This window comes from Talpa europaea, assembly GCF_964194135.1.
Source record: "Talpa europaea genome assembly, chromosome: 14".
Classification (NCBI taxonomy): Eukaryota; Metazoa; Chordata; class Mammalia; order Eulipotyphla; family Talpidae; genus Talpa; species Talpa europaea.
The window spans coordinates 73498709-73511436 of record NC_140082.1 but is presented as its reverse complement, the minus strand read 5'-3'; the positions used below and the strand labels follow the sequence as shown (position 1 = coordinate 73511436).

The window sequence follows — 12728 nt, the reverse complement described above, 5'->3', positions numbered from 1 at the left end:
AAGGACCCTGCATTTTTAGGAGGGTGACAGCAATGGCAGGCTACTTTAAGTAAGTGCTACACTATTTATAATAGGTAAAATCTGGAAGCAATCCAAATGCCCCCAAATAGACAACTGGATCAAGAAGATGTGGTATATATACACAATGGAATACTATTCAGCGATCAAAAAATACAAACTAATGCCATTCACAGCAATATGGGTGGAGCTAGAAGGAGTTCTGCTCAGTGAAATAAGTCAGAAGGAAAAAGAAAAATATCAAATGATTTCACTTATAGGAGGAATATAAGGGAATGAAATAAGGCGTCAGGGATCGGAACCAGGGAGGGAAGAGCTCAGGGGATTGTGGTGATGGTGCACAAGTGAATTGGTAGTGGAAATTCTATGGGGACTACGCCAGAGAAAAGACAGCAAACATTATTAAAAAATGAACAATGATGTAAAATATATATGAATTTAAAAAGGGGGGCTTCCCTGGTGGCACAAGAGGTTAAGACACAACCTATGAAGCTATCTGCAGCCACTGCAGCATGAGTTCAATTCCTGCCCAGGGAGCTACCCACATGGCACAGCAGACCTTTCCTGACTAGCCCGCTGCTTCCCTCAGCAGTGTATTTCAGTCAATCTGCCTTTTCTGCTCCCCACTCTGCCTCTGGTGAGTCCTCTCACCCCCCACACCTCTGGCCTGTACCCCATTGCTTGTATGCATAAGTAAATTTTTTTTAAAAAAAGAAAGAAAGTGCTACAACAGGGACCAACACAAGGTCCTCCATGTAAGGGAGTCAGGGAACACTCTGAGCTGAGACCTATGTGATAAACAGGAATGAATCAGAAGAAGATGAGCAGGTGGGGCTGCTGACTCTGTTCAGTTTTATAAAGCTTCAGATGATGAGAAAGCTGAGTATCTGGAAGTCATGGTGCGGGGGGGTGGGATGCTGGAAAGTCTAAAGGAGGAGCTTGTGGTGGAGCAGAGAATGTTCACAGCTGGGCTGGGGCAATGTAGGGGCCAGATCTTAAGGGTGGAAATTCTGTGTCTGAGAAAGTGCCAGCATTGCTCAAATTTACCAGACCCCCGATAGAATGAAGACCTTGTGTCAGTTGTGTCAACCTGGTGGAATACACATGGGGAGATGAGGCGTGATACAGTCTTGAAAGACAGCAAAACAATGGTTTCTCATGTGACTTTTTGCAAGAAGTAGTTAAAATTGTTGTAAAAATAGATTATAAAAGTACAAAAGACAGAAACAGTTACCAACCATTTGCCCCTCATGACTCTAGGTGTGGGGCATCGGGATGACCATAATAAGGCCCCGATCTCACAGGGCTTATGAAGGAAGAGAACAATAGACAACTAAACAAAGAAGTTTGTCACAGGTTTTGGGGTCACGCGCTTTGGGGGACCCCTGGCAGTTCTTGACCTCAGTGGGCATTGTGCTCTTCCAGGGTCTCTCTTTACTTCTGGACTTAAGCAAGGCTCCACACAGAGCAGCGTGGGCCCTCTGTTCTGTACTACCTCCTGAAGATCCTGGTAAATAAGGGGAAAATTAGCTCTGGTTTATGGGGGTCAATAAAGTTGAATCTACAAAGATGGACCAAAACATGAAGGAGCAAATAGCCCAAGGCTGCAGGATACAAATCTAACATCTGGGCAGATGTAGGGGGAGGGCCAAATGTGGTAGGGCCTGAAGCTTATCAAATTTTGGATCCTTCTTTAAGAGGCAGAACAAAAATTTAAGCATAGAACATTAGGTCCAAAAATAATTATTTAATTAAAGTGAGAAATGGGTCATAAGTTATAAAACTTGAAAGACTGACAAAAAACTTAAAAAACTTCAAAATAATCCACCAGTAAGCATTTTAGTAAACTGCCTGACATATCAGGATAATGCTATTTTTTTCTACATTTTTTTAGCTGGTCACCTTTCCCTCCAACTTTACTGAGTTATGGTTGATAAACACACATATATATATAAGACATATACCTTAATAACTTGAGATAGATAGATATATATCTTATATATACACTTGTATTTACATTGTGTCTAATATACAATATATATTGAGATGTATCTTAATGTATGTGTGTGTGTACATCCCAATCAAGGCAGTAACATCCATCAATTCATGTTTTGTTACATGGGACCACATTAAATGTACCCTCTTAGCAAAGTTCAAGTGTACAGTATAATATTGCCAACTACAGTGACTTATCAGATCTCCAGGACCTATTTATCTGTGAGACTAGCTTTGTGCCCTTGAACAGGACCTTGTCGCACCCCCTACCTGCATCCCCTTTGACCACTTCCTCAATTTTGTAATTTTTTCATGAGATGAATTGAAACATATTTCATAAGCAGAGGAACTCACTCATTGTAATTCTACTGCAAGTGTGTGTCCTCACAAATATAGGAATTCACATCAGTTCCATTTCATGTGCTTGTCTATAAAAATGGATGGTACATTTGTAATTATTTATGCAGCATGTAGAGCATATTTCTGATGTAACTCCCAGTTTGACAAGATACAGCAGAGAGCACCAAACCTTCTCGTGGAATGAACGGCCAGAGCCCAGCCTCTGGAGCCTTCCATATCCAAATCCTTTGCAGCAGGAGCCCTTCCAGTGCAGGAAATACAGGACAGTTCCTTTGGACACGGTGGCTCCAGAGACACCGCTAGTCATTTCCACACCCGGATGGCTAGCAACAATATACTACACATGGGAGCTGTACCCACATAGGTATATCTTGTCAGGGTCAAGGCTAGGGAGGGGCAAGATAGGTCCCTGAGGTTAATGCTTAAAGAGGAGCTCATTCTCAGGGTCTAGCAAGTGTAAGTTTTGTCCCTTATGTTTTGCTCCTGGACACTTGCCTTACTCTACCCTAGTCCTGGAATCATATCCACTGTCCCTAAACAAAATGTCTTCCCAACTGCGCTTCCCTTGGCTTGCTCCCTAAAATGTTCACTTGACAGCCACTCAATAGGAGAGGAAGTTAGAGTTGAAAGAGACAACTAAACTAGTGGTGGCTAAAATAAATTAGTTTGCAAAATTTACAAAAACATGTAACCATGTGTTCACATTGCTAGGGTACCCAAAATCTTGGGGAGGGGTTCTTTGGAAGTGAAGCTTTGGATTAGCCTCTTAATAAATCTACCTCTGCATTCCACCCATGGCCTTGTTTCCAAATCTAATTCTTCTGGCATATTTTTGCTTTCCGGATATTGGTTAAGAACTTGGGCTCTGGAGCTAGATAATTTGGGCTTGGTTTCTGGCGCTGCCACTTTCTACCTCATGAAACCTGAACTCTTTATTTAGTATCTCTATGCCCCCAGACTCTCTTATCTGTAAAATGGGTATGACTGATGTGAAGATGAAAGGAATTAGTTCATGCTTATGAACTGGCACATAATAAAAGCCCAGTATTTCTTAGCTATTGTTATTTTTGTCACTGGTAGTAGCACTATCAGTATTTGTATTAACACAAGATTGTTAACACAATCTTTTCACGGCACCTTGTAAACCCTAGGAGCCTTTGTGTCCTGACACAGCCCAGAGAAGCTGCCCTGTTTTCTGAACGGACTGTTGACTAAATGTAAGAGGAGGGTAGACAGGAAGGAGTCAGAGATAAATGGAAGCTTTTTAAAAAGATAATATAAGTTACATTTAAGTAAATGAAGGAATTGGAGCTATAAAGAAATTTACTGGACCATAAATGTGTAAAGATTCATGGCATGCCAAAGGCCCACTGAAAATGGGTCTGACATCCCTTTGCTTCCAAATGATATGAGAATGAATTATTTGGGGGGGGGGGATACACGGTGGGCCGTAACTAGACTCCCCCCAAAAGGTAGCTTCTTCATTCAGTCCCCTTAGAGGAGCTGTCCTGAACACGTCACTGGCCCCAGGGCGGGAGCTGAGGGGTCGAGGAGGCTCGAGGGGCCGGAAGAAGCGCGCGCTGCCAGCCCCGCGGCGGACGCAGGGACCTGACCTGGCCGTCCCTGCGCGGGCCGGCGACGTCTTCGCGGCGGGCCCCGGGGAGGAAGCTCCCTCGGCCCGCCCGGCTCCAGCGGGCTTCGGGGTGCCGGCGCGGGCGCCCGCGGGCCCGGCGGCCGGGTGCAGAGGCGCGGCGCGCAGGCTGGGGGCGCTGTGGTCCCGACGCGCGGACGGAGCCGCCGGAGCGGACCCGCCTCCTCCCCACCCCGCCCGCCCCCACGCGCCGGGCGCCGCGAGCCGGGAGGGGACGGAGCGCTCCGGCCGCAGCGCGCCGGGGCCACAGTCATTCGAGCGCGCGGCGCGGGGCGGTGGCGCCGCCGGAGCAGAGTCTCGACCCTCCCCGGGCCTCTTTGTCTGGGAGCCTCGCGGCCGGGAGCGGCCGCGCTGCGGGCCGGGGCCGCGCTCGCCGCGGCGGTGACAGCTCCGTCCTCGCGGAGGGCTCGGGCCGAGGGGCTGTCGGCCGGGCCCTGCTCGCCCGCGCCGGCGCGTCCGAGCGCGCGGACCCATGCCCCCGCAGCAGGGGGACCCCGCCTTCCCGGGCCGCTGCGAGGCGCCGCCCGTGCCGCCGCGCCGGGAGCGCGGGGGGCGCGGGGCGCGCGGGCCCGGGGCGCCGGGGGGCCGGGGGCGCGCGGGCGGCGCGGAGGGGCGCGGCGTCAAGTGCGTGCTGGTCGGCGACGGCGCGGTGGGCAAGACCAGCCTGGTGGTGAGCTACACCACCAACGGCTACCCGACCGAGTACATCCCCACCGCCTTCGACAACTTCTCGGGTGAGCCGGCCGGGCGCGGCGCTGGGGGCTGCGGGGCGCGCGCGGGGGTCGCGGACGCGGTGCGGCCGGACACGGCGCCCAGGGCAGGAGGGCGGCGCGAGGGAGGGGGCGCGGGGGGTGGGCAGAAGGCGCAGGGCCGCGAGCCGCCCTCCAGCCGCTGAGCGGACCCGGTTCCGAGTGCGAGGCGTTTCCTAAACCTGGGTCCAGGCCGGCAGGGAGCAAACTGAGGGGCCGCGGAGGAGCGGGGATCCCTGGAACAGTGTGAGGAGGCAGCCCGGTGCGGTAGTCAGAGCCTCGGCGAAACAGAAATGATACTGCAGTTTGGCAGTAGCGGAGCGGGAAGCCAACAGGTCAGTCTGCCGCGTGGAAGTTGGGTCAGGTCGACGTGGCTGGCGCCAGTGCCGCGTCTCAGTGGATGTGACGCGCAGGTGCCATTTACCTGTGGCCTTTGGGTGACTCAGCTCACAAGGGACATCTCCACTCTCATGAGGTGGACATAGCTGATTTGGAGAAAACAACAGCAGCGCCACTGGTGAAGGATTAGGGTTGCATCAAACCTGGGGAAAGTAAACATGGTTTCTTTCTTCTGAGCCACACCGCCTCCCCAGCCCTCAGTTCCCCAGACCCCACGGGCTGTTCCTGGTTCTTAGTATCTTTTCAGCATCTCTTTAAGCTGCTTACAGCTCTTGTGTATGGGATGCTGTGTTGCTTGGTTTGGTAGATACAAAGACAAAGCATCCTTTATCTTGATTGTTTTTTCAGCACTTTTAAAAAAAAGGTTAAGAAAAAAGTTAAAATCCACAGAAACTAGTGTGAAGCAATTCTTTTGTTTAAAACATTTGCTTCCTTTTCTCTTAGAAAGTCCTGATGGCAAAGGCCAGCATTTTTATATCTCAGAGGTACCCTGAATAAAAGTGTTCCACACCCGTGGGTTTCCTGTCTAAATAGCTTTTTCTTTTTTCTCTTCCCACCGACTAGTATAAACATTTGTTAACAATATAGAAAGTTGTATTGGACGGAGCTCAGCCCTTCATTCAAATAGGAATCTCCAGCAGTGCCCTGCTGCAGGCCTCTCCCAGGTACCCCGCCCCAGTGGAAGGGTGGCCACGGCTCCTGTCCTTCCTTAACCCTCACTTTAAACTGCCCGGGGAAAAATGTGTCCTCTAGACCCAGGACAGTGAGGGCGGCCCATGTTTGCTCACACTCAGAGCAAGCTACAATTTTGTGATAAACCTTGAAGTCTCCAAGCATTTCTCAAGGGAATGCAGACTTTGGGGTGAGCTTTTCCACTGATTTAAAACTGCCAGGTTGGTTCCCACTTACCCCCAGTGTTGTTCTTTAGACTTTTTAAAACAAGTATGACAGGAATATGTATCTTCCAGGTCTGGGAGGAAAGCTCAGGCCCTTCTGAGATCCCTGAAGGCACTCAGGAATTTGCTGCCTCTTCAGGGACGATGATGACTCTGAGCCCTGGAGAGTTTGTCTAGAAAGTTGCATCCAATGCACCTCCTTGTATCAGGGGAGGCTTTAATTCATTAGGGTCCCAGAACAGGAGCTAAGGGGCTTGGCGTGCAAATGGTATCACAAGCTAAAACTTATTTTTCTGAAAGGGGTGGAAAACGCTTCCTGATTGGTCCTTTGGTCTTGTTTTTAAGCTGTGGTATCTGTGGATGGGCGGCCGGTGAGACTCCAGCTGTGCGACACCGCAGGACAGGTCAGTGTCACCCTCGCCGCTCAGCACCGGGAAAGGAAACACCCTTTTCAAGGCTTCCGGTGAACCTTCCTCCAGAACTGGGTCATTCCAGAGTCGAGTCCTGAAGTAGCCCCACTGCTGTCCTTGGCCCCTCTGGGAGCGCAGGGCTCGGGGAATACCTGTGCGCTCATAAAACAGGGTTTGACTGGATTTTGCACAGGCAGGGAAGGGGCCAGTACAGGGCTTATCTGCTCTGGAGTTTCTGCTCTGGTTCACTTCCTGGTTTGTGTTATCAATGATACTTTGTAATCATATCTCAAAGTAACTTGGTAATATCTTGTAGTCATTATTAAAGAAATTTACTCCAGAAAAAAAGATGGGGTTGATACGGGTAAATGTTACTGTTTCTGTTGCTCAGCCACAGCTTGATTCATTGGGGCTTCCTCCCACCCTCCAATCTCTTAAAGCTGAAAGACATTGGTGGAAGCTGTTCCTAGCTGTGGGGAGTGAGTGGGTTGAGACTTAGTCTTTCTAGTTTGTGAACATTCAGTTCTTGTCTTGAGGGCCAGAGCTGGAAGAGAGCCAGGGAGTGGTGGAGAGGTTATGGGTTTGAGGGACATTCTCCTGAAGAGCTGGGGGGGGGGTGCTCATCTTCACCCCACCCTCCCCCCACACAGTGCTCCTGTTTCTGAAGATGCCCTGTGCTGTGGGACGCCAGGATCAGGTCTCTTGTGTTTGCTGAACTGTCAGTCTCTCCAGTACTTGCTGGAGTTCCAGAAAGTGCTGGGAGTACCTTGGAGGTGGATACATGCACCTGCTTCACTTTCTGAGGTGTTGCCAGAACCATATGCATTGAAGAAGTTGATTTTCCAGTATCCAGGCCACCCAAGTGGCTTACCTAGCCTGGGGCAGCCAATTCCAAGCTTTATTTTTCAAACCTGAAGGTGCCATGAGACTGGGCAGTCTTGACCCCCAGCTGGATGCCAGCTTGGTGGTAGCCACGGTGGCCTGAGCTGTAGCCCAACCTGTTGTTTTATCTCCTTATCCCACCCTGGTGCATCCTCTCCCCTGGGAGTAGAAACATCAGACACAGTCTATGTGTCATTGCCTATAGGAAAGAAAAGTCAGAGAAGACAGGTCTTTCTAATAGTAAATATTTTGGGATGCCCTGCTGGTATTTATAACTAAAGCTTAACTACTTTGTATTAAGTGAGAATGTTTTTCTTACTCTAGGTCAAATTTTCTGATCTTTAAAATGAGGGCAGAGTAGCACCTCTGTAAATGTGGGCATCCCTAGGGAAGAATGAATGGCACCTTAGCAGCCTGAGAATAAGATGGAAAACACACTAACACCAGAAACTAAGAGGCGCACTTCTTGGGGACTCTTAGGGTAGCAGTGTGCAGCCCCACGCATGTCCCTGCCCGCCACTGCAGCTCTCCAGTCACGTGTCACTCGCACAGCTTCTGGAGCCGACGGTTCGTAGGATGTACGCATGGTTCCTGGCACATTTGTGGAATGAATGGATTAATGGAGTGCTAGGTCCTGGGGGATGCAAACTTAAGTCATGGCCTGCCCCTCAGCAAACCTGGTGCATAGGGAGGACATACCAGTTAGCAGAGCTGGCGAAGGAAGCCAGTGAGTCACACAGAGGAAGGCAGTGTTGGCTAAGGTGCAGGGTAGGAGGGCCTGAGAGGAAAACCTGCCAGCAGTTTTGAAAGAGAAATGGGATTTTTACTGGAAAAGCTTTGTGGAAAGGATCCTGCATCTCAAGGAAGAGTTCTGTTTTTCCCTGGTGTTGTAGGTTTAAAAATCAGGGGAAGCACGAGAATAATTTCAGAAATATTTTTATGAGAAAAGTTTATAAAAAGGGGCAGGGGGAAGATCTTGGTACTAAGTTGGTAAGCCTTAGTTTATTTGGAACTTATCCTTCTGGTCTCCCAGCAGTGTTTTCATTGAGATTGATTGTATTTCTCCCTTTTTTTTTTTAAGAACCAGGGTACAGGTCAGATGTGCAGCAGGGTGAGAGGATTCACCAGAGACAGAGTGGGGAACAGAATAGGCAGACTGACGAAATACACTGCTAAGGGGAGCAGCGGGCGAGACAGGAGTGGTCTGCCCCACCGTGTGGGTTGCTCCACAGCTGGCGGGTATCAAACTGGCACTGCAGAGGCTGTGGACAGCTTCATAGCACTGCGCTCAACTGCCTGTGCCACCAGGGAGGCCCTGTATTTCTTAACTGATGTACTGCTGTGTAAAGTAATAGTAACTGCGTTATTATCTAATGAATGAGACTGAAGATTCATAGAATGCCAACTTCTAAAACTATGAAAATTACACAGCTGGTAAGATCAAGTTACTTTTTTGCCAGCTTCCTGAATATCTGTTAGTATTTGTTTGGGCTGTTAGGAGAGCTGGGGAGGGGGGTGGTCCCAACCTGCCTCTCCTAGTCCAGATGTTATAAACTACCTTTCAATGGACTTGATTTGACATCTGCCACATTTCCTTCATGTATTGGCCCAGGTGGTGGAACTCCCCCTTCTTCTGTTCTTCTGGGAGGTCCTTGTGCCAGCCTGGTGGGCTATAGGGAGTGCAAAGACCTCCCCCTTCAAGCCCCAGGAGAGTGAGGACACATCTCTGTAACTTGGGACCCAAATCCAGGTTTCTTACAGAAGTGAAGAGCAAGAATGTAGCTTGACTGGCTGACTGACTATGTAGACATTACTTGTGGTGCCTTTGGCAATTCTCATTGGGCGGGGTTGGGGGGCGCATAGGTCAGGCTCTAAAATGTTAAAAGGAATGTTTTAACACTGGACCATGCTCAAGTGAAAACCAACCAGAGGCTGAGGACTTGAAGAAACGTAACTTTGGCATGAGTGAGAGTATTGCTGAAATGGAGTAACTCCCTGTAGCGGTGCCAGCTCTAAGGCCTTCTGACCCATGAGGCACTTGGAAAAATCTTTATACTAGGGAAAAAAAAGCCAGGTTTCAGTTTGCTCAGTGCTTCCTCCAACTGCCTGTCTGCCCTGTCATGCCCTTGAACCAGATCTGTGTGTCATCGTTGCCACAGGCCTGGCACACACACGCTGATCGCTGGGCCCCAAAGGCGTTTCCTGGAGGTGTGTTCCCTTTGTGCTCATGGCACCTCTGTGTGTTTCATTTATTTCAGCAAATAGCTAAGGTTTCTGGTCAGGCAGTAAGCAGGAGGGTTTAATTTCTGCTTTGCCTCCTAAACCCCGTAGCCAGAATCTCAAGAGGGCTGGGGAGCCAGATTTCCAAAGCCCTGTCACGAGGCCTGGCCCCTGTGCTTGCCTTCCTTTTTATTGGTAAGCAACCCCAGATTCCAGGGCACAGCCAAGGAAACCGCCTTCCTGCAGTGAGGTGCAGCTGCCTCAGGAGCTGACTTGACACCACTCTCAGTTTTGTGCTTGTTCCTTGGAGGTCCCTGAGGATGGAGGGAGCATTTCATTAAAAGTTCTTTGGAGGGGGCCTCTCCAGTGGTGCAGCAGGTTGAGCACAGAGCTGTGAAGCTTTCCACAGCCTCTGCAGTGTGGGTTCGATTCCTGGCCAGCCAGGGAGATACCCACATGGAGCAGCCCACCTATCTTGTCTCGCCGCTGCTCCCCTCAGCAGGGTATCTCAGTCAGTCTGCCTGTTCTGTTTCCCGATCTGTCTCTGGTGAATCTTCTCACCCTCCCGCGCCTCTGGCCTGTACCCCAGTTCTTGTATAAAAATAAAAAATTAAAAATTAAAAAAAATTTCTTTGGAGCTGGGCTGTCGCTCACCAGGTTGAGGTCTGTGTTTATTGAGCACAAAGTTGGCACCAAGAAACACAGACCTGTTTTTTTGTTTTTTTTTTTTAAACTTTACTGTTGAGAGTAGACGGACCAGTGGGAGTGATGGCCTGAATGCTGTGTCCGTTCCTGATCATTCTAGCTGGTCAGCTTTAATATTAATAGTTAGTTGTTGCCTCACAACTAAGTGCATTCAAATGGCACAGATCTGGGTTTCCTTTATACCTCGAAAAGGCCACAGATGCCAAGTAACATGCATGTAAATCATAGTTTGTAAACCATCAGAGTTTGCCAATGGAGTAACAAAATTCTGGATGGCATTTAAAAACTTTTTCTTGCTTCTGGGACATTATATGTTACATTACACCTGAGGATGGCTGGTGGTCAGAGATAGAGATTTTAAATGTGAATGAGATGGTGTATTTTAGGAAGTGGATGTTGAGTGAAAGCCTGCAGGATACTAGAGGGTGCTTGAGATAAAGAAACGCTGATTTCGACACAGATGTCTCTACAAGAGCCAAGGTCATATCTATCTGTTCCCAACCATGCCTTCTGGCCATGACAGTGCCTGGCATCCAGCAGGCATCTCAGTCAAGTGGATGGCTGCAGCAGGGCACTTAGCACGATGCTGGCACACATTAACAACTCTCATTTATTCCAGTCTCTTCTCTGTACCTTAAGAGTAGGGTGGGTAGGTCCTTTCTCTGGCCCTTTATCTTCCCAAAGCTTACAGGAGGCCTCTGGTATTGGCAGAGAGAAAAGGAGGGGAGAGGGAGTAATAGAAATGGAAGGAAGGAGGGGAAGGAGAAGATAAAGCAAGAAGGAACAGGTGTATCAAGCAAGAGTAAGAATGCATTAACCAGTGTTATAAACGAGTTGCCTGTGAGGAGGCCTAGTGAAGGTGCACAGCTCCCTCCTTGTGTCTAATTAACCGCTCTCTGCTGTGTGCCCTGGGCATGCCCTGGGTGTGCTCAGGGCAAATGGGATGAGATGGCATTGCTAGTGGCTGTCATGAGGATGTGCAGGACTACATTTTTAGAGAGCAGAGTTGTGCTGCTAGACAGCGCTTCACTGGGGACAGGAATCTTGGAGATAAGCATGATGCCATCTACAATACCTTTTAGAAGAGGAACTATGTACCAGACTTGAGAGAGTAAGTAGATTACTCGGGGCTGAAGGCTAAAGTACATTTTATTCCTTCAAGCCCATTTATTTAAGTCCCTTTTCTACAGTAAGTTGCAAGTAGGTCATGGTACTGATGAAAACGTTTGGCAAATTATGTGGGGTCAGGAGCATGCAGGATCCTTCCTAAGACTTGGGCTCTTCCTTTTATAGCTGATGGACTCTATTACCTCCCAAGCTGCTGAGGAGAATTGATTTTAAAAATAACTTCAGGGTGTTGTGATTTTTTGCAGGATGAGTTTGACAAACTCAGGCCTCTCTGCTACACCAACACGGACATCTTCCTGCTGTGCTTCAGCGTGGTCAGCCCCTCATCTTTCCAGAACGTCAGTGAGAAATGGGTGCCAGAGATTCGATGCCACTGTCCCAAAGCACCGATCATTCTCGTTGGAACTCAGTCGGATCTCAGAGAAGACGTCAAAGTCCTCATTGAGTTGGACAAATGCAAAGAGAAGCCAGTGCCTGAAGAGGCGGCTAGGCTGTGTGCAGAGGAAATCAAAGCCGCCTCCTACATTGAGTGTTCAGCCTTGACTCAGAAAAACCTCAAAGAGGTCTTTGACGCAGCCATTGTTGCTGGCATTCAATACTCGGACACTCAGCAGCAGCCAAAGAAGTCCAAAAGCAGGACTCCAGACAAAGTGAAAAACCTCTCCAAGTCCTGGTGGAAGAAGTACTGCTGCTTCGTATGATGCTAGTGAGAAACCCGGGGAGGTTATTTTCAGATGCAATTGATATTAGAGGCTATATTAGCTGAAATGACTCCTTTTACTGTGTAGAAACTGTATAGAGAAAGTGAGTGTATATGTATTATAGGAGGCTTTCTCAATTTATGTATTCTGTCTTGCCTTTGGTTTTTCCTGTTTGTTTGAGCTTAGGGATCAGATACTTATGCAAGATATTCTAGATGAAAGTTAAGCGTCCTTCCTAACTCTGGAAATTTAGAGCTCTAGACCTCTGGATACAGCATATCTAAAATGAAAGAGACACCTCAGATCTGGGAGACAAGGTGAAGCTTATCTCCATGACAGTGTACAAAGAACAAAAGAGGAAATGTGGTTAACCTCCCTTACTTAAGGGCTACTTAATGCACGGTGTATTATATACACAGACCAGCTATGAAAGAACTCTCTTAGCTTTGAAACTCTATCCTTTTAACTTTCTTTTCTTATGGAGAAACCTCATCTATGAAGCCTCAGACCAGTCAGGTTTGCCACATGCTAATTCCTATTTCCTAAAATTTTAAAAACAACCTACAAAAACATCCCGCTAACTCTGTGGCACAGTGGAGCCCCAAAAGGAAAAT

At 48.6% G+C, this 12728-nt stretch overlaps 1 protein-coding gene across 1 annotated transcript; it reads left to right on the top strand.

Annotated features, from left to right (window-relative positions):
• Positions 1–4496: 4496 nt before the first annotated feature.
• On the top strand, positions 4497–12114 carry RHOU (ras homolog family member U; the record flags this gene model as incomplete). The annotated part of the gene is made up of 3 exons (XM_084253810.1): positions 4497–4758; positions 6414–6472; positions 11659–12114. 3 exons carry the CDS (start codon positions 4497–4499, stop codon positions 12112–12114), a joined length of 777 nt encoding a protein of 258 aa, XP_084109936.1.
• Positions 12115–12728: the final 614 nt, after the last annotated feature.